General features: G+C 41.3%; 1 protein-coding gene across 1 annotated transcript in view; it reads left to right on the top strand.

Annotated features, from left to right (window-relative positions):
* The window catches only part of LOC120860224 (programmed cell death 1 ligand 2-like), a 67,606-nt gene that overhangs the window by 34,174 nt on the left and 7,580 nt on the right, over positions 1 to 25,852 (top strand). Inside the window, exons 4-6 of the mRNA XM_040236006.1 lie at positions 5,486 to 5,752; positions 14,255 to 14,392; positions 17,735 to 17,784. Of these exons, the coding sequence (XP_040091940.1) occupies positions 5,486 to 5,752; positions 14,255 to 14,392; positions 17,735 to 17,784 (455 nt within the window). The remainder of the gene's footprint in view (positions 1 to 5,485; positions 5,753 to 14,254; positions 14,393 to 17,734; positions 17,785 to 25,852) is intronic.

The following is a 25,852-nucleotide window of genomic DNA, read 5'->3' as shown; positions in this document are numbered from 1 at the left end:
AGCTCCGGGAGTTGGTGATGGACAGGGAAATCTGGCGTGCTGCGCAGTCCATGGGTCACAAAAAGTCGGGCATGACTGAGCAACTGAACTGAACTGAACACATACGTAGACCACATCTTCTTTACCAGTTCATCTGTCAATGAACATTTATATTCCTTCCATATCTTGGCAATTGTAAATAGTGCTGTAGTGAACATTCCAATACATATATTTTTTCAAATTAGAGTTTTCATCTTTTCTGGATATATGCCCACGAGTGGGATTGCCAGATCATATGGTAATTCTGCTTTAAGGATCCTCTATACTGTTCATGGAAGAAATGTTATGACCAACCTAGATAGCATATTGAAAAGCAGAGACATTACTTTGCCAACAAAGGTCTGTCTAGTCAAGGCTATGGTTTTTCCAGTGGTCATGTATGGATGTGAGAGTTGGACTGTGAAGAAAGCTGAGGGCCAAAGAATTGATGCTTTTGAACTGTAGTGTTGGAGAAGACTCTTGAGAGTCCCTTGGACTGCAAGGAGATCCAACCAGTCCATTCTGAAGGAGATCAGCCCTGGGATTTCTTTGGAAGGAATGATGCTAAAGCTGCATGGGGTCGCAAAGAGTCAGACACGACTGAGCAACTGAACTAAACTGAACTGAACTGAACTGAAAGTCCAGTACTTTGGCCACCTCATGCGAAGAATTGACTCCTTGGAAAAGACCCTGATGCTGAGAGGAATTGGGGGCAGGAGGAGAAGGGGACAACAGAGGATGAGATGGCTGGATGGCATCACTGACTCGGTGGATGTGAGTCTGAGTGAACTCCGGGAGTTGATGATGGACAGGGAGGCCTGGCGTGCTGCGATTCATGGGGTCGCAAAGAGTCGGACACAACTGGGCAACTGAACTGAACTGAACTGAACTGATACTGTTCTCCATCATGACTATAGCAATTTACATTCCCACCAATAGTGTAGGACGGTTCCTTTTTCTCCACACCCTTCCAATATTTATTCTCTGTAGACTTTTGATGATAGCCATTCTGATTGTGTGACATGACACTTCATTGCAGCTTTGATGTGCATTTCTCTAATAATTAGCTATGTTGAGCATCTTTTCATGTGCCTGTTGTCCATCTGTAAGTTTTCTTTGAAAAAAATGTCTATTCAGGTGTTCTGCCTATTTTTTAATTGGGTTGTTTGTGTTTTTGATGTTGAGTTCTATGAGCTGTTTGTATATTTTGGAAATTAATCCTTTGTCAGTTGCATCATTTCTTGATTATTCTTTTAGGAGAACATCTCTCCCATCTGCTCCCTTATTTATATAACCAAAACCTCAGCCCAGCTCCTGATTCCTGGCCCTCCTACCTCTGAAATCACCTATCAGCTTGGCAGCCAAGACCTGTATCTTGTCCTAAGCTGCCTTGCTGGAGTAGGCCAAACCCTCATCCATAAGACACTATTCCTATGAATCCATTTATTCTACTTTATGCCCCTCCCAAACCCCAGAGCTTACAGAAACAATCTACAGCATACTAGGATGAAATGATAATAAGGGGACATCAAACCAAGGAAAAATAAGTGTAGATAAAGTAACAAAATGAGATAAAGCAAGTACTTAAAATGCATGCTTCAGGTACTGTTGGATTGCTAGAGACAGACCAAAATTGGCTCCAAGGAGACCAATGATTCTAACCAGTTCAAGTTCTTTAGTAGGCTGCTTCAGAACCTAATTCTTCTCATCTTCTTCTATTTCTGAGTACTCCTAAGTCCCTCCAAAAACATCCCTCTTCCCATATTTGATGCTTCATTCCTAGACTTTTGTACTTACTTAGAGAACCATCCTGTTCTGATGATTCCAATGCAGAATTCAGAATGGTACCCATGAAGGGCTTTAGTTCAAGTCCCCTCAGTCACCCCAGATTCCAGCCATTTTCTTATTTATTCCTGGAGTATGCATTTAGTCTACCACATTGGGTCTTTGCATGGTTTAAGTGAGAGGAGGTATATTAAGGGGATGGAGTTAGGTTTAGAGCTACTCACCCCGGTTGTCTCTAAGTTCTTGACTAAGTGAGATATACCCAGAGTAATTAGTAGCCAAATGGGAAATGAGCTCCAGTTTTTAAAATAATAACTGGATGAATACGTAATTTTTTCCTTTTGCCTCTTCCTACATTGAGCCTTCTCTTATAATCTGCACTGGAGAACATGACTCAGAATAGGGACTTCTGGTTTCTTGTTCCCTTGTCTTAAACTGAGTCCAGATTTGCAAATCAGACCCTGAAGTCACTCATCCATCCAGCCTCATAGATAAGAAAATCTTCCCCACCACTCAGTCACAAACAGAAGCTGGAGTAGTGTGAGTGAGGAAAATGTGAGAGCATTTTGAGGCAGGCAGCCCAGCTGGCCTGGCCAAGTATGCTTAGTGGCATGGAAAAGAGAACTTCAAGAAAAGGCCGCAGGTTATAAACAGCTCTTCAAGGTGCAGTCATCCTGCTCTCTGGTGACCCATGACCCAGTAAGTGAAGCAGAAGACCCAGGTTCAGTCCCTGGGTGGGGAAGATTCTCTGCAGAAGGAAATGGTTATGCACTCCAGTATTCTTGCCTGGAGAATTCCAGGAACAGGGGAACCTGACAGGCTACAGTTAATGGGGTAGCAAAGAGTCAAAGACGACTGAGTCACTAACACAATCAAATTAGCAACTCATAACATAGAGACACACAAGGGAGGCTCTCAAAAGGCAAAAGTTGTGGAGAGGGGCTTGATTATTCCTTCCACGTCCACAGAATGTAAAAGTGCAGAACATGAACTCAGTACCTAGAAAACACTTAGTAAGTCATACATATTTGATGTTTTCCATGTGGCTGTTACCATTATTTTAGTAGAAAAATCACTTTTCACCATTTGTACTCGTTTATACTCCTCCCAAAAATTTGAGAAAAAAATGTTTATTCATATCTGGGCCATATATATGTCTTTACGTCAAAGATGGTATCAAAATTCTATTTCTTAAAGACTAGCTAATGAAAGCTAGTGCCCACCCCCTCTTCCTTTCACCAAAAATCAACAGGTTACTTTTGCCCTCCCTTGTACTTGCATATGTGGTTAACATTTATTTTTAGCTATAGTCTAAAACAGTTGGACAATTTGTCCTTGTGTCTTCCTGGTGCTCTCAGTGTCACTTGTATCTATTTTAGACCTCAGTTTTCTAGAGAGCAGGGAGGAATATCTGGTTAATTCATTCAGCATCCACTGCACAGAATGGTGTGTGTGTGTATGTGTGTGCACACGTGTGTGTGCGCGTATGTGTGTGTGCATGCATGTGGGGGGGTATTATAGAGGAGAAATAACTAATAAATATACTCTATTCTTGAATATTTATAGACAGAATCTAGGTCTTTTAAAAAATAAGAGCACTTATCATGTACCTGCTGTTCAGTTCAGTTCAGTTCAGTTGCTCAGTCATGTCCGACTCTGCAACCCCATGAATCACAGCACGCCAGGCCTCCCTGTCCATCACCAACTCTTGGAGTTTACCCAAACTCATGTCCATTGAGTCGGTGATGCCATCCAACCATCTCATCCTCTGTCATCCCCTTCTCCTCCTGCCCCCAATCCCTCCCAGCTTCAGGGTCTTACCAATGAGTCAACTCTTCGCATGAGGTAGCCTACATATTGGAGTTTCAGCTTCAGCATCAGTCCTTCCAATGAACACCCAGGACTGATCTCCTTTAGAATGGGCTGGTTGGATCTTCTTGCAGTCCAAGGGACTCTCAAGAGTCTTCTCCAACACCACAGTTCAAAAGCATCAATTCTTCAGCACTCAGCTTTCTTCACAGTCCAACTCTCACATCCATACATGACCACTGGAAAAACCATAGCCTTGACTAGACAGACCTTTGTTGGCAAAGTAATATCTCTGCTTTTCAATATGCTATCTAGGTTGGTCATAGCGTTCCTTCCAAGGAACAAGAATCTTTTAATTTCATGGCTGCAATCACCATCTGCAGTGATTTTGGAGCGCCCAAAATAAAGTCTGACACTGTTTCCACTGTTTCCCCATCTATTTGCCATGAAGTGATGGGACCAGATGCCATGATCTTTGTTTTCTGAATGTTGAGCTTTAAGCCAACTTTTTCACTCTCCTCTTTCACTTTCATCAAGAGGCTTTTTAGCTCCTCTTCACTTTCTGCCATAAGGGTGGTGTCATCTGCATATCTGAGGTTATTGATATTTCTCCCAGCAATCTTGATTCCAGCTTGTGCTTCTTCCAGCCTAGCATTTCTCATGATGTACTCTGCATAGAAGTTAAATAAGCAGAGTGACAATATACAGCCTTGACGTACTCCTTTTCCTATTTGGAACCAGTCTGTTGTTCCATGTCCAGTTCTAACTGTTGCTTCCTGACTTGCATATGGGTTTCTCAAGAGGCAGGTCAGGTGGTCTAGTATTCCCATCTCTTTCAGAATTTTCCACAGTTGATTGTGATCCACACAGTCAAAAGCTTTGGCATAGTCAATAAAGCAGAAATAGATGTTTTTCTGGAACTCTCTTGCTTTTTTGATGATCCAGCAGGTGTTGGCAATTTGATCTCTGGTTCCTCTGCGTTTTCTAAAACCAGCTTGAACATCTGGGAGTTCATGGTTCACGTATTGCTGAGGTCTGGCTTGGAGAATTTTGAGCATTACTTTACTGTACTTGCTCTTTCTGAACACTTTACATGTATTAACTCATTTCATCTTCAAAGTGTTGCCAGAGCTGCTCCAGGTCTTTGCTCAAAACCCATCAACCCCCACCTTCAGCAGGAGTGAACATAAATCTTTCCATTAAAAGATCCAGAGATAAGAAAGGAAGCTGCAAACAAAAGCAAACAAACAATACAAAAAACCCAAATCCAGATGAAACCAGCGGGGGCCAAGATGGCAATGAATCTGACCGCCAACAGATATCTAGGTCTTCATTTTTCTCTCCTCCTAATCTCGAAGAAGACAGAGGAAAGGGGGAAGTGGAAAGAAAATTTACTCCTGAAGATGTTAGAAAATACTAAATAAAGTGGGGTGTAGGAGTAATCTAATGATTTTGTTTATCCATCGTCTTTTTTTCCTCCAATCTCTGACTGTGAGATAATTTACAGCCACAGATTGTGATAGGATAAAGCACCATTGAGATTTGAAATCAAACCTCGATTGTGCATAATTGGCCCCACCAGTTAATAACCCTGTGACTTAGAGTGAAATAAACCTCTCTAACCTCAGTTACCTTCAACAAAAATTGAGAATATTGATGATGCTCTTTTGTTGTAAAAATTAAATTATTCAGTGATGTTAAAAGAGCATGATATCTGGGACACAGGAAATGTTTTAAAAGTTAAAACCATTTTTATTTAATATTGATAATGATAATTTATTTCATAAGACATTACGTATAGGGATCTATAGGAATCAGAAATGAGAGACTTATTTCTTCTTCTTCTTCTTCTTCTTCTTTTTTTTTGTCCCAGCTTCCTACAAGAAAATAAACACTCGCTACCTCAAGGTCCCAGGAACAGATGAGGTAGAGCTCACCTGCCAAGCTGAAGGCTATCCCTTGGCAGAAGTGTCTTGGCCAAACATCAGTATTCCTACCAACACCAGCCACACCAAGACCTCTGAAGGCCTCTACCAGGTTACCAGTGTTCTGCGCCTAAAGCCACACCCCGGCAGGAATTTCAGCTGTGTGTTCTGGAATGCCAATGTGAAGGAACTCACTTCAGCCACCATTGTCCAAGGTAAGAGCTGCCCACCTTTCCTAGCTCTACCAATCAGGGTTCAGGCAAGAAATGGATGACACAGTCAGAATGAGTAACCTGAGAAGAGTGTAATAAAGGGAGTGATTAAGGTTTAGAGAAACTACTAAAAGTAGGATAGAGCACCTGGGACTTCAAAAGTCTTGGAGCTGTACCGCGCCTGCCTCCAGGAGAGTCTGCTGGAACCTGGAAAAGGGACCTGGGGCCTCCAGTACAGGGGTACTGCCACTTGCAGCCACTCCCAAGAACAGAAGGTGATGAATGGATGCCCCAACCTTGTTCTCCCACCCTCCAGTCTCCTGCTGGAGCCTCCCACTGGCAGAACACAGGTGAGGTCAGAGAACAAGGAATTCCTCTGATACGTTCATAAGGTCAGCCTCTCAGGGCTTAGAATAGAGTGTGCAGTGAATGGACCCAAAGAGGAAACTGAAAATACCCAGCATAAGGGCTGATCTCTTTGATTCAGGCATAATGCCATGCGTCAGCAGTATGAATATTACTTTGCTGGCTTTTCTGCCAGCCAAGTGGTTTTAGAGTTTTCCAGGAAAACTGACCTCTTTAAAAAAATCACTTACAGACTTCTCTGGCTATGCTGAATCCTATACTTTAGAACTTCATGCATAAGTAAAATTTATAACAGTTCTCATAGTCTGCTAATTTTTTATCTGCTAAAAACATTCATTTGACAAATAAGAACAGCTAACATTTAGTATCAGATCATTTAGTATCAGCTAACATTTAGTATCATAATCATTTTATAAGACGTCATTTTTTTGCAGAGGCATAAGTCTCCTATTGTTCCACAACCATCATGGGCTTTATTTTTTTTTAAGAATTTTATATATTTGTTTAGCCATGTCAGGCCTTGGTTGTGGCATGCAGATCTTTCCTTGCAATGCATGGACTCTCTAGTTGTAGCGCACAGGCTTAGTTGACCCAGGATACGTAGAATCTTAGTTCCCTGTCCAGGAATCGAACCCATATCCCTGCCTTGCAAGGTGGATTTTTTAGCACTGGAACACCAGGGAAGTCCCTACTGTGGGCTTTAGACAACACAAATTTATTAGCTCACACTTCTGGAGGTCAAAAGTCTGAAAAGAGCTTTACTGGGCTCAAATCAATTTGTCACGGGACTGTAGAGGCTCTAAGAATTCATTTTCTGGATTTCTCCACCTTTGGGAGGCACCTGCATGCCTTGGCTCATGGCCTTTCTTTCCACCTCCAAAACCAGCATTAGATTTCTGCTTCTGCCATCACATCTCTTTCTTTAACTCTCTTGCCTCTCTCTTCTACCTCTTAAGGACCCTTGTGATTACATTAGATTCCGCCCCCCAATACGTACCTCAACCTGATAATTCAGGATAGTTTTCCCATTTCAAGGTCCTTAATATAACCACATCTGCACAATCCTTTGTTATGTAGGGTAATGCAGTCATAGGTTTCAGAACATGGACATCTTTAAGAGGAGCCATTATTCTGCTATCTTACCAATAAAGGATATAATTTCAGAACAAAGACAGTCCTTAATAGTGATTAAATTTGACTTTACAGAAGATTTGCTATATTATCATTATATTCCACTATTTACTCTTCTATCTTAGTTAGATAAAAGAACTTATGATGAGGACTTGTGTGGCATGCAGGCATTTAGGTGGTGACCCCAAGGGGCAGAAGTGAGACATTCAAAAATTAAGACAGGAAAGAAGGAAGAGAAAATAGAAGTGTGCATTATTCCAATTGTTGGCATGAACAGTAGAAGCTGAAATACTCAAGAATCTCGTGAGAAGTGTATAGATCATCTCCTAAGATGTTTACTCAAAGAGCTTCAGACTGAAGGACTAATCTTTTGCTTTCACCCCCAGTGGTGAGCAGTTGTCCCCAGGAGTGTAACTTCCTTCTGCTGTGAGCTATGCATGCATGTGGGCTGAGAGGGCTCCCCCAGCATCTATGGCATCAAAGTCATTTCAGGGCAGAAAGCAATGTGTTCACCTGAGGGAGTCACTGACCATGAAGTGAGTTGAGGCCCACCCAGAATTCTACCCAGTATGTGGCTAAACTCAGAAGAGAGGCTGAGAGAAAGTGAGGCAGGACGACGGTAGTCGATCCCTTGCACTGCTCAGGTCTGTCCCTTCATGCCTTGTATTCAAACCACTGTCTCCGAGCCTTTCCAAGCCTTTGGGCAGGGAAATAGCTACTATCACTGCACAAGATACATATACCAGAGTTCATGAAACAAGTTACAGTTTCTGCTGCTGCAACTGATCCCAACCCATAGTTGATATTTGTCATCTCTCTCATCAGCATACATTCTAGCTTTCCCTCACTCAGCATTTCAGATGGAATAGTTTGTTTGCCTGGAGGCACCCCTTGAGGGTGGAGGGAAGGAAGAGTGTGGGGGTGATTCAGATTTTCAACACTGGGAGACCTGAGCCCTAGTCGCCTCATCCTCAGCAGACTGCAGTTGCTACAATTGCCTTTTCATTGTTATCACTGGGTATGGAAGTAACAAGACTCAGAGAATCAGTGGATCCCTGAGTTCCAGACAGTCTTCCCTGCCTCCATTGTGTAGCAGCATTGGAATTCTTCATGGGAACCATTACTTTGCCAACAAAGGTCCATATAGTCAAAGCTACGGTTTTTTCAGCAGTTATGTATGGATGTGGGAGTTGGACCATAAAGAAGGCTGAGCACTAAAGAACTGATGCTTTTGAACTGTGATGTAAGAAAAGATCTTGAGAGTCCCTTGGACTGCAAGGAGATCAAACCAGTCAACCCTAAAGGAAATCAATCCTGAATATTCATTGGAAGGCCTGATGCTGAAGCTCCAATATTTTGGCCACCTGATGAGAAGAATTGACTCATTAGAAAAGGCCCTGATGCTGGGAAAGATTGAAGGCAGGAGGAGAAGGGGATGACAGGATGAGATGGTTGGATGGCATCACTGACTCAATGGACATGAGATTGAATAAGCTCTGGGAGATGGTGAAGGACAGGGAAGCCTGGCGTGCTGCAGTCCATGGGGTTACAAAGAGTCAAATACAACTGAGAGACTGAACAGCAGCAACATGGGAATCAAGATCAGCTCCTCTACCAGTATTAGTATTCTTTGCTTTGCCCGCTGGTCTGACAGTGGATAGAGCTCGAGTTGACTAGGCAGTAGCTATAACTTTACATGTGGTAGAACATGCCCCTTGGTACACAGCATCCTTGGTAGAAGTATTGGCCACTAGGGAGCTGGAACTTTAATCCAGGGCAACCTAAATTTGTGGATAGGAGAAGCAAAGACTCTACAAGTAGGTCACTGGAAAAAGTGATGAGAGGAAACAACCCTCAGCACTGGGGAAGCCCTGGCACAAAAGCAGCACACTGTTGAGGCATGGCTGTCATGGCTGGAGTGAGTTAGAACCTGCAAAGAACCACCCGTCATTCAGCCATATTGAGCCATGGCTGAAATCAGGTGGGTGGGACAGACAGAAAATGAGTTGAGGCACCAGAGATACCACTCTATCTCAAATTAAATTTTGTCATGGACTGGCACTGATCCACAGGCCAGTTGGAGAACTTTGAAATGACTCAGTGCCCATCTCATCATTAATTTCCTAGCATTTTTTTCCTTAGAAAATAAAATACTCCCTGATATAGTTTTCAGAGCAGCCAGCTCCAATGTCATTCCAAACCCCCATTTCCCCACCTCCCCACACTTCACCACACAATTCCAACACTAAAGTTAGCCCAGCTTTTTTCTAAGTTATTATGATGAAATGAGAAGGCAAAGAGAAGATTCATGCTAAGGATATGGACAGAAATGAAGACATTATAAGTGTACCATTTTGAGAACGAACTTTAAGTGAAAATAATAAATTAGGCAAGTTGACCTTTCAACATTCTCTATATCTTCTTTTATGACAACTAAGACCACCAGACTTGTCACCTTATAAAAACTGAGCTATAACTAATTTGAAACCAGAGCTCCACAGGCTCAAATATTAATAATCCCAGGGGAATTAGTTTTTGCAAGAATTGTTTAGTCAACTTTCCTTTGTTATGTAGAATTTTCTGTCTGGTTAAGTGTTGGCCAATATTGGATGAAATATGGTTTTCTAAAGTGACTCTTACATAAGGATCTTCACTGGGAAACAAGGGCCTGGATAAGAAGAATTTGGAAATAACTACAACCTACCCTTGTCATCACTGATTACATCAGTATTTTTCTCTTCATAGTAGAGAGGTGGAAGGGCAGACTGACCATTTGTCTAGAAGCCTTAAGGCAGTGAGAAGTTGAGAATGAAGTAAGCTGGCCCTTCTCTCCATGGGAGAGACCTAATAATAGTAAAGTCAACAGTTGTGGGAGGTACCTGTGGGGTCTCCTAGGAGAGCACTGATGAATGCAGCCAGCAGGGAGATGGAGCAGTGTTGGTGCAGTTAGATTCTCTGAGTTGAGAGTCCCTCTCAGCTCTATATTCCTCCTGCCCCCAGACACGGGTCCTCTGCTCCAGGTATACCCTTTCCTCACCCTGTACTCTCTGAACCTACTTGCACCTCTCTGGTCGCCGTGACTTCTTTCCTCAGGCAGTTTCTTCCACAAAATATCATTCTTCGTTGTCCTCACCAGCTCTCAGGGTAGTTCAGGTATCTCCAGAGTACAAGGAATCTTTCCCTCATCTCACCTCCTAAGACCTATTTCCTTGCTTGTCTGCAACTGTGCTTATCTTTTCTCTTTCATTGCTCTTTTATTTTCCATGCATTTTAATTGTTCACACGAGTCTTCTTTATATCCAAACTAAAGCAAAACCTGAGTGCTCTGCCCATGGTAAGCGCTCAGTAAATGTAAGACTAATGACTTGGAGACTTACTCTTGGACTATCCCAGTCCCATCATCCCAGCTGCCAGTCTGTGTGGTACAAATGATTGCCTAGTTTTGTGATACAAATACCGGCAACAAAATGACCAAAGTCAAACATCCTCCCATGGGTTCCTTGCTCCTATTTCTCAAAGACATTTTTAAGTTGTCTTATGACTGTGCCCTTTCTCATAAATTGGCTGCTCATTGCTGACATCTGTGACCCACACATACTTCTTCAGAAGTCAATGAAGAAAACACATACAGCAGTGAGATTCTGGGGTGGGAGGTACTCCAGTAGCTCCAGAATAGATGACTGAACATCCTAATTTTCAATCAGAAATTAAGGAGCAGTGACACCATTTTCCTTTTGAAACAGGGTTCCTTCCGCTTGACCAGGGATGCATTTTCATTAGGAAATATAATGAGATGGGAGCACAAGAAATAACTATAACAAGACCCTTGTAGGGGGGTCAGAGAAGCTCTCCCAGGAGACTTGGAGGTGACTCTTTGGCAGTGCTCAGGAGCACGGGCTTGAGGTCAGATGGACTAGAATTTCAAATCCTCTCTCTGCTACCTCCTAGCTTTGAGAACATGAACATATGACTGAGCCACCCTAGAACTCAGCCTCTCATTTGTAGAGTAGGGATAAATAATGGTAGATACCTAATAGAATTATCATGAGGACTAAATGAAATATGTAAAGTCCTTAGCAGTCAGAAAGGATAGAAACAGGAAAAAACAAACAAACAAACAAACATGGTTTGTCCAGCAAGAAGCCTGGTTTCCTTATAAGTGCATGAGACTGTGGATAAGAACAGATCCAGTATTTTTCCCATTGCATCAGGACATCTCATTGTTAAATAGCATGCAATTATTATAAAACAGTCTGGAATAATATGCATTAGGATTTAGGCTAAGAGATCTCAAAATATAGTAGCTTAAAGCAGGAGTATACTTCTCTCTGATGTCACATTCAGAGATAGAAGGTGGGTCAGAGCAGGTAAGTTGCTGTATTCTGCAAAGTCGTTCAGTAATCTAGGTTCTTTCCGTCTTATTGCTCTGGCACGCTCCAGGATGTTACGCTGTTGAACTGTCAAAGCTGGGTCACTGCCACATTCATGTTTCAGCCCACAGAAAGAAAAAAGTACACCCAGTGTTTGAAGGCCAAGACATAAAAAAGCCATTCTCTAGGCCTGAACTTAGTTCACATGGCTGGCCACACCTAACTGCAGGGAAGGCTTAGACATGTAGTCTCAGCAAAACCATATGTCCAGCTAACACCGAGCTAATACTAGAGAAGAAACAGAGAATGGATTCAGCAGTCTGTCACAAGATTTAACTAATGATAAGAAAGATTGGGCAAGGTAGACTAGATGGACAGAGAGTCGATTCAGTCCAGCAAATCCTTATTGACACTTTTCATGTAGCTGGTGCTTGGCTCTATAGGGGATTCAGAGATGACTTTGCAAAAGTCTTTGTAATTTCATGTACTTACATGCTAAGCAGACTGATGTCTTATTGCATGTTCAGTGTTAGAAAATCTTTAAGAATAAGTAGAATTTGTGTTTGGAAGGAACTATGAGGGAACCTTACAGGACAAGGGTTTGCATAAAGGCACTGAGGTAAGGACATCTCCTGCTGTGGGGACAGTAAGAACTCCTTGACTTATGGTGCTATATGCAGCAAGTACTTAATAAGCACTTCCTGCGTGTGTGTGCTCAGTCGCTCAGTTGTGTCCACCTCTTTGCAACCCATGGCCTATAACCCACCAGGCTCCTCCGTCCACAGAGTTTTCCAGGCAAGAATACTGAAGTGGGTTGCCATTTCCTATTCCAGGGGATATCCCAATCCAGGGATTGAACCTGCATCTCTTGTGTCTCCTGCATTGGCAGGCAGATTCTTTATACTGCACCACCTGGGAAGCCCCAGTAAGCACTTCCAAGAAAATATTAGTTACTATGGGTTATGTGTGATAAAGGCTGTTAACTAGATGTGTTGTGGTGATAATTCACAGTGTATACAAATATCAAATCGTTATGTTGTATGCCTGAAACTAATATGTTATATGATAATTATACCTCAATTAAAAATTTTAAATATGGATTATCCAACGTTTAGATAAACCAAATTTCTTAATGCTTTTTATCTTTATGTTCACTACAATCTTAAACTTAGAGACAAATACCTGTGGGGCCTGAGCTTTGGATCAGACAGATCTGGGTTTGCAGTCCTGGTCTGGCCACTTACTTCACAGTGATGTGTGCATGCGTGCTCAGTCACTAAGTTGTGTCCGTTCCTTTGTGACCCCGTGGACTTCAACCCACCAGGCTCCTCTGTCCAAGGGATTTCCAGGCAAGAATACTGGAGTGGGTTGCCATTTCGTTCTCAAGGGGATCTTCCCAACCCAGGAATCAAACCGGCATCTCCTACTTGGCAAATGGATTCTTTACCACTGAGCCACCAGCCCATTAGCAGTGATGTCTTGGAGCCTTACTTCCTCAACTCTAAGATGAGAGCCTCAAATTAAATGACATCTAGTCCCTTCTTAGCTAAAACTGTCTGTGGTTCTCAGATAGCACTATGATGGGAGAAGGAGAAGACAGAGGGCAGGACTGAGCCCTTCCTCAGGAGCAGTTTTGCCAGACTTTTCCAGGACCAGGCTATGACGCGTATTTTTCGGCCGTGCCCAGGCCCTCAGCAGTGAGAGTGCAGACTCCCAACCACTGAACAGCCAGAGAATTCCCTGTTATGTTTATTCTTTATGAGTTACTCTATAAGGCAAAATTCAGCCTGTTGGAAAGGGCACAGTTTACTTGAGTATGCTTCCATCTCCCTGTAGTGAACCCCCATCCAGGCCTGTCCTTAGTCAGTCTGGAGCCCTCATTCTAACCAGAGCACTGCTTTACAAGGCTTTCCCCAGCCTCCAAACTTACTCTTCTCATCCACCTCTCTAATAAACTCATCTCTTCCTCAGTACCAGACCTTGATTCTCTGAGGAAAAGAAAATGGCTAGCTGTAATGATTCACATTAAGATATGATATTCTGTTTTTTCAAAAGGATCCTCTTAATCCTGGAGATTGAATAACTGATCAGATATATTCTAAGCATCATGAATGCTCAACGGTGGAGGGGGAGACATATTTGGGCTGAGGGACTATCCTGTAAAAAGAGAGCTGATGAAGGAGAAACAGCAAGGAAGGAAGGAAGAAAAAGAAAGAAAGGAAGGAGAAGGAAGGAAGGGAGGGAGGAAGAAAGAAGAGTAAGAAAGAGAACATAATACAATAGGTATATAAGAATGGTGAAAAACATGGAATGTGGAATCAGGCAGCCTGGACTATATCTCAGCTATGTCACTTAATGTGTAATTTTAGGAAAGTGTGCTAGGTCTCTGTGCCTCACTTTCTTCATCAGTGAAACGAGAGTTATAGTACAGCCTGCCTCATAGAGTGGTCATAAAGAGTAAAGGAGCTATTACAGACATCATTCTTATGCATACAGCATTCATAGAAAAATACCTGGCATGGAGTAAATGCTCAATGCAAGTTGGCCATGTTGGTTATAACTCACTCACTTGGCTGCATTGTTGGTTTGCCTCTGAGTTACCATACCATGGGATTCTGATGCTTTTTCTTTCTGCCAGGTCCTATGGAAGACCCCAAGATCCCTCCATCTTCACTGCTTCAGGTTTTCATTCCCTCCTTCATCATTGCTCTCATGTTCATAGTCACAATGGTAGCCCTAAGAAAACGACTCTGCCAGAAGTTGTATTCTGGAGAAGGTAAGTGAGTTTTATTCGTGGTAACCAAGTAGACTGGGTGTCTGCAGTGTGAGGCGTTGCTTGGCCCCACTGACCTGTAGCTTCACACTGTGTCCACTCAGGGCTCATGAGTTTCTTGGAGCTTGTCCTAATGATTATTTCCCAGGAGAAAATGCCTCTGGTCTTCAATAAGATGCAATATTTTTTTGAATAAAAATATTGATAAAAGTAAAAATTAAAAAACTGAATATTTTTAAATGAGTGTTTCATTCTGTAGCTGAAATGGTTTGCTTTGTTCTCTGAGCCAAGAAGTGTCATCAGCCTCATGAGATCAGTGTTATTTGGGCAATGCAGATGGTTGTGCAGTCAGAGTTCACTGGTGGGAGGATGGCAGGATCCTTCATGAGGACTCCTTTAGTTCTCATTCCTCCTTTGCCCATTCTGGGTCTGAGCTGGGCTTAGCCATCCTCTGCCCTACAGGAACCTGAATCTTCTGGTTGGGTAAGGAAAGGAAAGAAGTGTAAGGCCATCTGGTGTAGAGAAAGCACCTGACTGGTGCTTTCAGTCATCTTTCAGCAGCTCCCCCCTCAGCCCATCACAGGCTCACCAACCTATTCCCATTCCACTGTAACAGTGAGACAGAGCATGCCTGTGGTGTTTGAATCCCGGCCAGAATACCTGCAAGCCCATCTGATGCATTCCTAAACAGGTCCTTTCCTACAAGGCACCCAGTGAGCCTCCTCTCAATATCTATACACAGCCTATAGAAAAGGAAATAGCAGCTAGGAATAATTCACTAAGAATTTGAAGTGGTCACTGTTTGAGGACTGGGGGGCTTTTCAGTGATTATTCTCCTACATTTACAATCTAACTTCTATATTCTCATCTGCCATGAAATATTATCATCATCTATTTGTCTATTGACCTATGTGTACATTAGCTTGGGTAGTAACCACAAACCTTCTACTGTAGAATCCAAGATCCATGAACTGTTGTCAAAAGAAAGAGGGGGGTTGGGGAGGAAGGAAGAAGGGAATAAGGGAGGGAGGAAAGGAGAAAAAAATGGGATAGGGAAAAAGAGTAGAAGTAGAGGAATTTTAGGGTCTTGCCCAAAAACTCTTGGGCTAAAGAGAATCACTTCTGCAAATCTGACTTCAGAGAGTCATGACAGATGCAGTTTATCAGAACCTTATCTTCTGTATTCTTTTTTTTTTTTTTTGGCTGCACTGGGTTTTCGTTGCTGCATGGGCTTTCTCTAGTTGTGACAAGCAGGGGAGACTCTAGTTGCAGTGCATGGGCTTCTCACTGTGGTGACATTTGCTGTGGAGCACAGGCTCCAGAGCATGTGGGTTTCCATAGTTGTGGCATGTGGGCTTAGTTGCTCTGCAGCGTGTGGAATCTTTCTGGGCCAGCGATCAGAAACATGTCCCTTGCACTGGCAGGCAGATTCTTAACCACTGAACCACCAGGGAAGTCCTGCATTCCTCTCATACTACCCTCATGTGTACCCCTCAGAAGTATTTTATAACCAAGGTTCCAGGCTTGGAGCCTGGGAACCCATTAGGCACCTCATAAATGAGCAGCGGGTTTTTTATCCTTACTTTCTGAGAAAATGAAGTAGAACCACATCTCGAACGCATGTACACCTGTGGTGGATTCATGTCAATCTATGCCAAAACCAATACAGAATTGTAAAGTAAAAATTAAAAATAAATAAATAAATTTAAAAAAAATTAAAAAAAAAAAAAAGATAGAATGGAGAAAAGAAATCTTCCCCTCATCCCTTATCCCGATTTCAAGTGTAAGTAGCACCAAAGCTGGGTGTGAGTCTCAGGCACCAACTAGAGTGGGAGAGATTTGTTACTAATAAGAGTTAAGTGAATACATTTTCAAGTGATTTATTTTTTAATAAACTAAAGTGAAATCACCATTGCTACGTAATAGCCCTCCTCTGTAACTCTTGTGCTTTGGGATCTGCTCTCTTAGAAGGGAGTACACAAGTACCCATGAATTCAAGGACTATGGTTTCTCTTTTTCATCAGTATATGTCCAGTGTCTAAAACATTACCTGGCATATACAACAAAATTGTTCAATAAAATTTTAGACTTTGAATCTCTGATATGCAGATATGTATGCTAACCTGCTCTATACAATATGGCCATATGTGGTTATTTAAATTAAACAAAAATTCAAGTCCTGGGTCATATTTTAGTGCTCACATATTGTAAGTGTTTGACAGTCACATGGGGCTAGTAGCTACTGTATGGGATAGAGAAGTATTTCTAATTTCTATTGGATTTAATAAACATAATATGATATTTCAGTAAATATGATATTTCAGTAAATATGATCATAAAAATCTAACATATTAGAAGAATTACTATAAAAATGTCTAATGTTCGCACTTTATTTCTATGCCCGTCTCATTGTGGACTGTTAATAATCAACTTGCCCACCAGTACTAGCCTGTGCAGCACATTTTGCCCTAAAAGACTGAGCCAGAGCTTTGCAGAGATTTAAACCAAAGGCCAAATATATTGACTAATGTTTGCATGAGAACCACAGAAAATGACAGCACTGACCTCAGGCGTTAAGAGTCCTTCACTGAATCTCCAACATTCAAGGGCAATTCCTATAGTTTAGCCACTGACCCCTTTCAAATACAAATGCTCTTGGAGGAGACTGCAGTGCTGGATAAAAGCCCTCTAAATCTGGGCCAAGGTCAAGATGGATACAAAGGAGTTACTAAAAAGCTAATATGCAGAACAAAAGCAGTTTAGGGATGGACTGAGTTCAGGAACCCAAGCAACTGCAGCACATGGGTATTGAACCCTGTAAGAAAATCAGAATAAGAGGGAATGTGTGAAATCAGGGCTTGATAAAGATATAAAGCCAGGGAAACAATGATGAGCCGCGACCTGTCTTGTGAACCTGTGTTTCTGCTCCCAACGTTACTTTGAACCAGTATCAGTCAATTACACCTTAGTGCAGATTTATTGATTAGACCTTCTGCTCTGTGTAGGGAAGACAGGAAGGAAGTGGTATTCAAGACTAAAGTAGAACAGGGAGAGAGAATTTCAGAAGTATTTCCTGGGCCAAATATCCAAATTAGCAGTCCCTCAGCCTCTGAGGACCTGGGGGCCTGGCAGACAAGGAAATGGGAAGTAAGCAGAGGCCTTCTTTCTTCACAATTTTCTCCTAAGGGTATGGTTTTAGTTTGTATCCAGCCTGAGGTCTCAAACCATGGTGGAAATTTATGCTTCTCTATGTGGATTTATTTGGATTTACTTTTTGTTCTGACATTATTTCGCCTATAAATAGAACAGTTTCCTTAACCCACCCCTGGAATTTTTCTTTTTCAGATGCAACAAAAAGATCTGCCGCCATGGTAAGGAGAGAAGTGGACAGAGCCGTGAGTAATCATGATTTTTCTTTTCTGTTTCACCTTCTTTTCTCTCCCAGATTAAATTAAGAAATAAAACCTCTGCTTTGTTGCACAAAGGGCAAATAGGCTGGGCAGAATCTTCCTGCTAAGTGGCATTTAGTTTCTCTTGCAATCCTGCATTGTTCCATTCCTTTCTTGGAAAATAAAGATGGTGTCAGTTGAATAGCCACAGAACAACTATATAGCCTTTTGTCTGTTTATATTCCTGAGCACTCCTAGAAAATAATGCACGGAAGATCTGGGCTCAAATTAGAAACATGGTTAAATTTAACAGCAAAAAGAAGATAGTCTACTGTGACACAGTCAGCAGCTGGGATTTTTGCAATAGTCGTTAACTACACTGTGGGTTGTGGGTTAAGGGTACTTCTGGAGATGTAGAAGTCTCTTCACGAGATTGAAAGGCTTGGAGCTGGAATTTGTGGAAGAGGGAGGAAGTGATCTAGAGGTCAGGAGAAGCAGCGTTTCTGAAACCATTCAGCTTCATCGGACGAAAAGCATGGACACTGGGGAAGTGGTCTGTTGGAGATCCACGGCTCTAGGTCACATTGTAAAATGGGGATTTCTGGCTCTCTTGGGAAAGCTTCCTTTGCCTGAAATCTAGGGATCACATGGTGCACACATGACTTTATGAGTTCACCAAAATAATGATAGGCAATTCGTAGACACTTCTAAATAACTAGGTATTATCAGCTGCTCAGAATATTAAGAACTGTTTATTTTTGAATTCTTTTGAATATATTCCCCAGATTCCAGGGACAGTGATTATGAAAATAACGCTACAAAACCTTCAAATACCAGGGTTTGCATTTGGCTTATCTGTCACACATGGCAGTTCATAAGCACAAAATATGACTTAAAAGAATGAAATGAAAAGAGGCTCCTGCACCCTCCCTGTCTCCACCACTTCCCTGAAAGAGATTCTTGAAAATACATCCTTTCGCTATAGACTCATTCCTGGACCCAGTGCCAGAGAAGAAAGGCAGCCTAAGCCAGCTGTGCTTGACATCCCATTGCCTGAGCTTTTCTGAATCATGAGACAACTTTCAGATCAACACTGCAAGTTCTGATACAAACATCTGTTTCTTGGGAAACAAAAATCCTGTATTCCTATAAATTGATCTCCTTGGCCTCCAGGTGAGTTCCCATGATAGAGGCCCAATATTTGCTGAATTTCATGAGGTCAAAATGTTTGAATAAGTGATTCCTTCAGCTGCTCAGCATAAGGAAGAAATAGTGAAAACTTGAGCACAGAAGTAATAAACTCAGATGCCTATTGGGCCAGTGATGAAATGAGTAAAAACTGTCCCTAACCAAATAGGGAGTGGGGGAGGGGAGGGATTTTGACAAATTGGAGAGCATTTTCCCTGTCAGTTTAGCACTAGCCTTACATTGCCAGAGAAGATGGAAATCTAGATTTTTATATAAAATATCTTAATTATTAAATGCTAGCTGAAAGTATTTCAAATAGCAAACAAACTAAACAAAACATGCCTGTGGGTTAATTGAGCCTGTCGATCAGTTTTCAAGTCTTTTCCTAGAAACATAATATTGTAGGGGAAGAGTTTAGAATCTGAATAATGAAGGCAGAAACACCTGTTTGAGGAATTGATTACTCAATGGCTTGCTGCCAACCTAAATGTCTCTCCTGTGACCTGCCACATGGTCTGAATATTGCAGTTATAAAGTGAGGGTATCACAGTCATTTTTAACCAGTAGAGCTCCTTTATAAAGAGAGGAATCTCACACTCTCTTTTAATGGTTGTCTGAAATTCAAAATAAAGTAACTGTCTTGATCAAAAGTCAAATTAAAGAAATGGGATTCATTTTCTCCATCTCCTGCCCGACCCACTGCCCCTCCACAATTATTTACCTACACTCTCTACCTTTTAACCTGGAGGAAGAGTCAGGGAGGTGAAAGTGATGCCTCTCCTCTTCCTCCCTCAGTCCTCCTTGACACTTACCTGAGAGTAGTAAGAGATCAGGACCAGTTAGATATATATCATAGAAGATACAGATAGGAATGTACCTGGTACTATTACCTATAACAGCGACAAATTAGAAATAATCAAATATGAATCAAAAAGAGAAAAGATGAATAAGAAGACTAGAGGATAATTAAAATGAAAGCACCAAAACTAGATGTATTTTTGAGATGAATAAATCTGAACAATATAATTTTTAGAAGAAATACAGATGCAGAAAGACATAGATAGCATGTTACCAATGACAGAAAGTAGAGAAACATGCAAACAACCTTAAATAGTGTATATGGGAAACAGTCATATGTACAAAGTACAAAAGAAGTACAAAAATAGCATGGAACTGATAAACATAAAATTTAACCTCCTGAACTGAGTAGTGGGTATACGGATGTTCGTTACATTATTCTCTTTATTTTATACCTGAAATATCTATTTAAAGAGGTCACAATTAAAATTCAAGACAATTTAGATTTAAATTTTTCTGTGATCTAGCTACATAATCTTAGGTAAGATCTGCCTCTTCTCTGTGCTTCAGTTTTGTCATCTGTAAATTGAGAAAGTTAGATCAAATCCAGGAGGGCAAACAAGCCTCATGTCAGGTGCAGGGAATGCCTGGAGCAGAGATGAGGATAGTTTGGGAGACCGTTTCTAGATGCAAACTGTGGTGATAGATGGATGAATAATGTCTGCCTTGGGTGCAGGGTGGGAAGAGTTGAGGGCCTTGGCCATATAATAACAAGTGTGGAGGGGATGTTTTTCATCTTAAAAAAACTGTTTATCTGTATTTCTGTTCATCTTTATCATGTACATATGTACATGACATTATTTTATGGTCTATTAGTACTTGTTTTGATTGCATTCAAAGTTCTTTTCAGATTGATTGACGTATTTCTAATCATGTTTAGAGCTGCATAAAATATAGAACTTGGTTGATGATCACTAGCGAAGTATTAAAGGAAAAATTATTTTTATTTAGTATAATGTATTATGGTTTTGTCAAAGCAGATACAACTGTGTTAGATTTTCAGTAGATGCTTTTTAAAAGTTCTTCCCTAAAAAGTTGCTCGTCAGTTTTTAACTCTTTATTGAGAACTGATTTAACATTTGGAATAATATCCCCTGGGAAGAAGAGGGAACAGGACATGGAAATACTGATTTGAGGGATAGAAAGAGAATAGATCTGGGGCCAAGTGTTTGGACAGCCAAGAAAACTTGGAATGTGTTGCTGGGGATGAGGGGCACTTCATGCTTCTCCAGAAGAACAGAACCACAGAACCACTTGTTGTTTAGTCACTAAGTTACATCCAACTCCTCTGGGATCCCATGGACAGTCGCCTGCCAGGCTCCACTGTCCATGGGATTTCCCAGGCAAGAATACTGGAATGAGTTGCCATTTCTTTCTCCAGGGAATCTGTCCAACCCAGAGATCAAACCCATGACTCCTGCATTACAGGCAGATTCTTAGCCTGAAAAGTATGAAATCTGTAGGGCTGGCAGGTTGGGAACTCAGGTAGGATTTTTTATATTATAATCTTGAGGCAGAATTCCTCCTTCTCTGATTGCTGTTAAGGTCTTCAACTGATTGAATGAAGCCCACCCATATTATGGAAGGTAATCTACTTTATTTAAAATCAGCTGAGGGTAAATGTTAATTACATCTATTATACAAAATACCTTCAGAGCAACATCTAGACTAACATTTCACCAAATAGCTGGGCACAGGAGTCTAGCCAAATTAACATAAAATAAACCATCACAGGCATCAAGAAATGAGGGGGACATTCTTGCCTGGAGTAAGTCAGTTGGTCAGACTTCCTAGAGCCTTTGAAAATACAAGTATGTGGCCATCTATTTTCTGGTCACTGTAGTTGTCCAAATGACCAGGGCTTTGTCTAATACCTGCTCATCCATGCAGCTGCCACTCCAGATTTGCATGTAGACTATTTAGGGTTTTTTGTTTATTTCAGCAAGATGTTTTCCCCTCAACTCCCTGCCTGTCAACCATTCAGTAACAAAAGGGCATCTGTGACTTCAGGATCTACCACTTTGTATATTCTGAAGTAATGAATATCTGAGTAGATCTAGAGGGGGTAAAAAAAAAAAAAAAAAAAACCCGAACTTGTAGCCAAGAAATTACTTGATAAAATCAAACAAGTTTCTTGAAAAAATAATTTTTACTTCTCAGTAAAATGAACAAATTATAAGAGCTGTATTTGACTTATCTAATATCTTGTTTCATTGCCAACACCCAATGAGAACTATAGATAGATATGTATAGCTATATATATATATAGCTTTGGGAAGTCCCCTTGAGGGGAGCAGCACACACTGCAAGATCTGATTCCCCCTACACTGTTTTCATCATCAGGCCAATCTCCTGTCTCTTGATTAGATTTGAGCTCTTTTGCATGGCTTTTCAGGCCATCCTTCTCCCTTTCCTGTCCCCAAGCCGTGCTCCTTCCTACCTTTGCGCCTTTGTTCACGTTGTGTCTTCTGCCTGGAATGCCCTCCTCGTTCCTTCTTGCTGACTGAAGCTCAAACTTCTTGTAGGATCTGCCTTACTATAGAATAATAAGTTAGCATTATTATTGTTTTAATGCCAGACCACTGTTCTAAACACTCTAGAGGTACATTTAATTTTCACAGTAGCCCTACGAGGTATGTACTTCCTCCCACCATCTCCAGTCTCAGAGACAAGGAGATACTTGTGCAAGGTCATATGACAGTGAATGCATGGGCCAGAAAATGGACCCAAGTATGCCAGTAAGAGCCCATGCCTATACACTGAACTGTACTCCCTTTCTTAGTCTGTAAGACTCTATCTGCAGCTCAGCCCTGTTTGTTTTTCCCTCTGCATTGTACACACAGTCTATACCACTCTTAAGGGCATGGTCACAGCATTATTTCCTGGCTTCTTCTAAGTGTACATATTTTATATCTACTTAATCAATGAAGTGAAGTGAGATATTACTATTGGGTATTTGGTTTTGTCTCCTTTATTAGCTGTTTTTCTCTACTTCTTTTAGCTTATTCTATCTATGATCAGTTTAAAAGAAAGTGACTGATTTTGACCAAATTAAGCTTGCTACTAAAAAATCTTGTTTAATTTTAGTTGAGTTTGCCAATTCAAAAGAGAACAACTTATAATGATTTCTAGAACATCTGTCATACTTTAGTAGGCACCTATTAATGAGAATCAACCAGTTAATACTCTCCTACCCACTGGTGTGTATCGATAAAAAAAAAAGAGTAGGCAAACCATGGCCAGGGGGTCAAATCCCCACCTGTTTATGTAAACAAAATTTAAATAATAATAAAAAATAAATAAATTAATTAATTTTAAAAAATGAAAAAAAACTTAATCATGCTTTCCATTTTCATATTGTCTCTCTCTCCTAAATTCTCATCTGTTCCTCTGCTTCTTATGGTAGAGTTGAGTAATTGCAACAGAGACGATATAGTCCATAAAAATCTAAATTTTTTATAATCTCGCCCTTTACATAAAAATTTTGCTGTCTCCTGACCTTGGGGTTCTCCCAGGCTTTGCACCTCCTTCCACAGTAAATGTAATGGGTTGGTCAAATAGTTCATTTAGGGTTTTTCGTAAGATGTGGAAAAACGTGAACAAACTTTTCTGCCAACCAAATACTTCTTCCTGAGCTAAGGGATAAAATGTCACCCCACTCCTACGTCAGCTTCATGAAGTCTGAGGACAGAGCCCACCGGAAGTTCTTAGGCCAAGCTAGCCTCTCACTCTCTGACACACAGTCTGCTACCCTAGCTCTGCCTCACCCCCAAAAACCACCACTGGGGAACAGTGTTAGGTTCTTGGCTTTCCAGGAGCAATCCTGGGCCTTCATATTCTTACTCATTATCATCTCAGAAGATGAAGTCTTGGGACTTGCTCTGAGCATGTCCTTTGGACATATTTAATTTCATTTCTTTAATTTTAATTTTTATTGACGTATAGTTGATTTACAGTATTGTGCTAGTTTCAGTTGTACAACAAAATGATTCAGAAATACATATATAGTTTTTAAGATTCTTTTCCATAATCAGTTCAGTTCAGTTCAGTCACTTAGTCGTGTCCGACTCTTTACGACCCCATGAACTGCAGCACGCCAGGCCTCCCTGTCCATCACCAACTCCCAGAGTTCACTCAAACTCATGTCCATCAAGTCGGTGATGCCATCCAGCCATCTCATCCTCTGTCATTCCCTTCTCCTTCTACCCCCAATCCCTCCCAGCATCAGAGTCTTTTCCAATGAGTCAACTCTTCACATGAGATGGCCAAAGTACTGGAGTTTCAACTTTAGCATCATTCCTTCCAAAGAACACCCAGGACTGATCTCCTTTAGAATGGACTGGTTGGATCTTCTTGCAGTCCAAGGGACTCTCAAGAGTCTTCTCCAACACCACAGTTCAAAAGCATCAATTCTTTGGTGCTCAGCTTTCTTCACAGTCCAACTCTCACATCCATACATGACTACTGGAAAAACCATAGCCTTGACTAGAAGGACCTTTGTTGGCAAAGTAATGTCTCTGCTTTTGAATATGCTATCTAGGTTGGTCATAACTTTTCTTCCAAGGAATAAGCGTCTTTTAATTTCATGGCTGCAGTCACCATCTGCAGTGATTTTGGAGCCCCAAAAAATAAAGTCTGACACTGTTTCCACTGTTTCCCCATCTATTTGCCATGAAATGATGGGACTGGATGCCATGATCTTACTTTTCTGAATGTTGAGCTTTAAGCCAACTTTTTCACTCTCCTCTTTCACTTTCATCAAGAGGCTTTTTAGTTCCTCTTCACTTTCTGCCATAAGGGTGGTGTCATCTGCATATCTGAGGTTATTGATATTTCTCCATTATAGGTTATTATAAGACACCGAATATAGTTCCCTGTGCTGTACAGTAAATTCTTGTTGTTTATTTTATATATGGTTCAGTTCAGTTCAGTTCAGTCACTCAGTCGTGTCCGACTCTTTGCAACCCCGTGAATCGCAGCACACCGGGCCTCCCTGTCCATCACCAACTCCCGGAGTTCACTCAGATTCACGTCCATCAAGTCAGTGATGCCATCCAGCTATCTCATCCTCTGTCGTCCCCTTCTCCTCCTGCCTGCAATCCCTCCCAGCATCAAAGTCTTTTCCAGTGAGTCAACTCTTCACATGAGGTGGCCAAAGTACTAGAGTTTGAGCTTTAGCATTATTCCTTCCAAAGAAATCCCAGGGCTGATCTCCTTCAGAATGGACTGGTTGGATCTCCTTGTAGTCCAAGGGACTCCAAGAGTCTTCTCCAACACCACAGTTCAAAAGCATCAGTTCTTTGGCGCTCAGCTTTCTTCACAGTCCAACTCTCACATCCATACATGACTACTGGAAAAACCATAGCCTTGACTAGACGGACCTTTGCTGGCAAAGTAATGTCTCTGCTTTTGAATATGCTATCTAGGTTGGTCATAACTTTTCTTCCAAGGAGTAAGCGTCTTTTAATTTCATGGCTGCAGTCACCATCTGCAGTGATTTTGGAGCCCCCCAAAATAAAGTCTGACACTGTTTCCACTGTTTCTGCATCTATTTCCCATGAAGTGATAGGACCGGATCCCATGATCTTTGTCTTCTGAATGTTGAGCTTTAAGCCAACTTTTTCACTCTCGTCTTTCACTTTCATCAAGAGGCTTTTTAGTTCCTCTTCACTTTCTGCCATAAGGGTGGTGTCATCTGCATATCTGAGGTTATTGATATTTCTCCCGGCAATCTTGATATATGGTAGTATATCTTAATCCCATACTCTTAACTTATCCCTAGTTCCTGCCCCTTAGGTAATCATGTTTGTTTTCTATGTCTGTAAGTCTGTCTTGTAAATAAGTTCATTTGTATTTTATTTTTTTGGATTCCACATGTAAGTGATATCATAAGATATTTGTCTTTCTTTGACTTACTTCATTAAATATAATATTCTCTGGGTCCATCCATGTTGCAGCAAATGGCAATATTTCATTCTCTTTATGGCTAATATTCCATTGTGTGTGTATACACACACACACACTATAT

Source organism: Oryx dammah, unplaced genomic scaffold (assembly GCF_014754425.2).
Source record: "Oryx dammah isolate SB20612 unplaced genomic scaffold, SCBI_Odam_1.1 HiC_scaffold_11050, whole genome shotgun sequence".
Classification (NCBI taxonomy): Eukaryota; Metazoa; Chordata; class Mammalia; order Artiodactyla; family Bovidae; genus Oryx; species Oryx dammah.
This window is presented reverse-complemented; position numbering and strand designations above follow the sequence as displayed.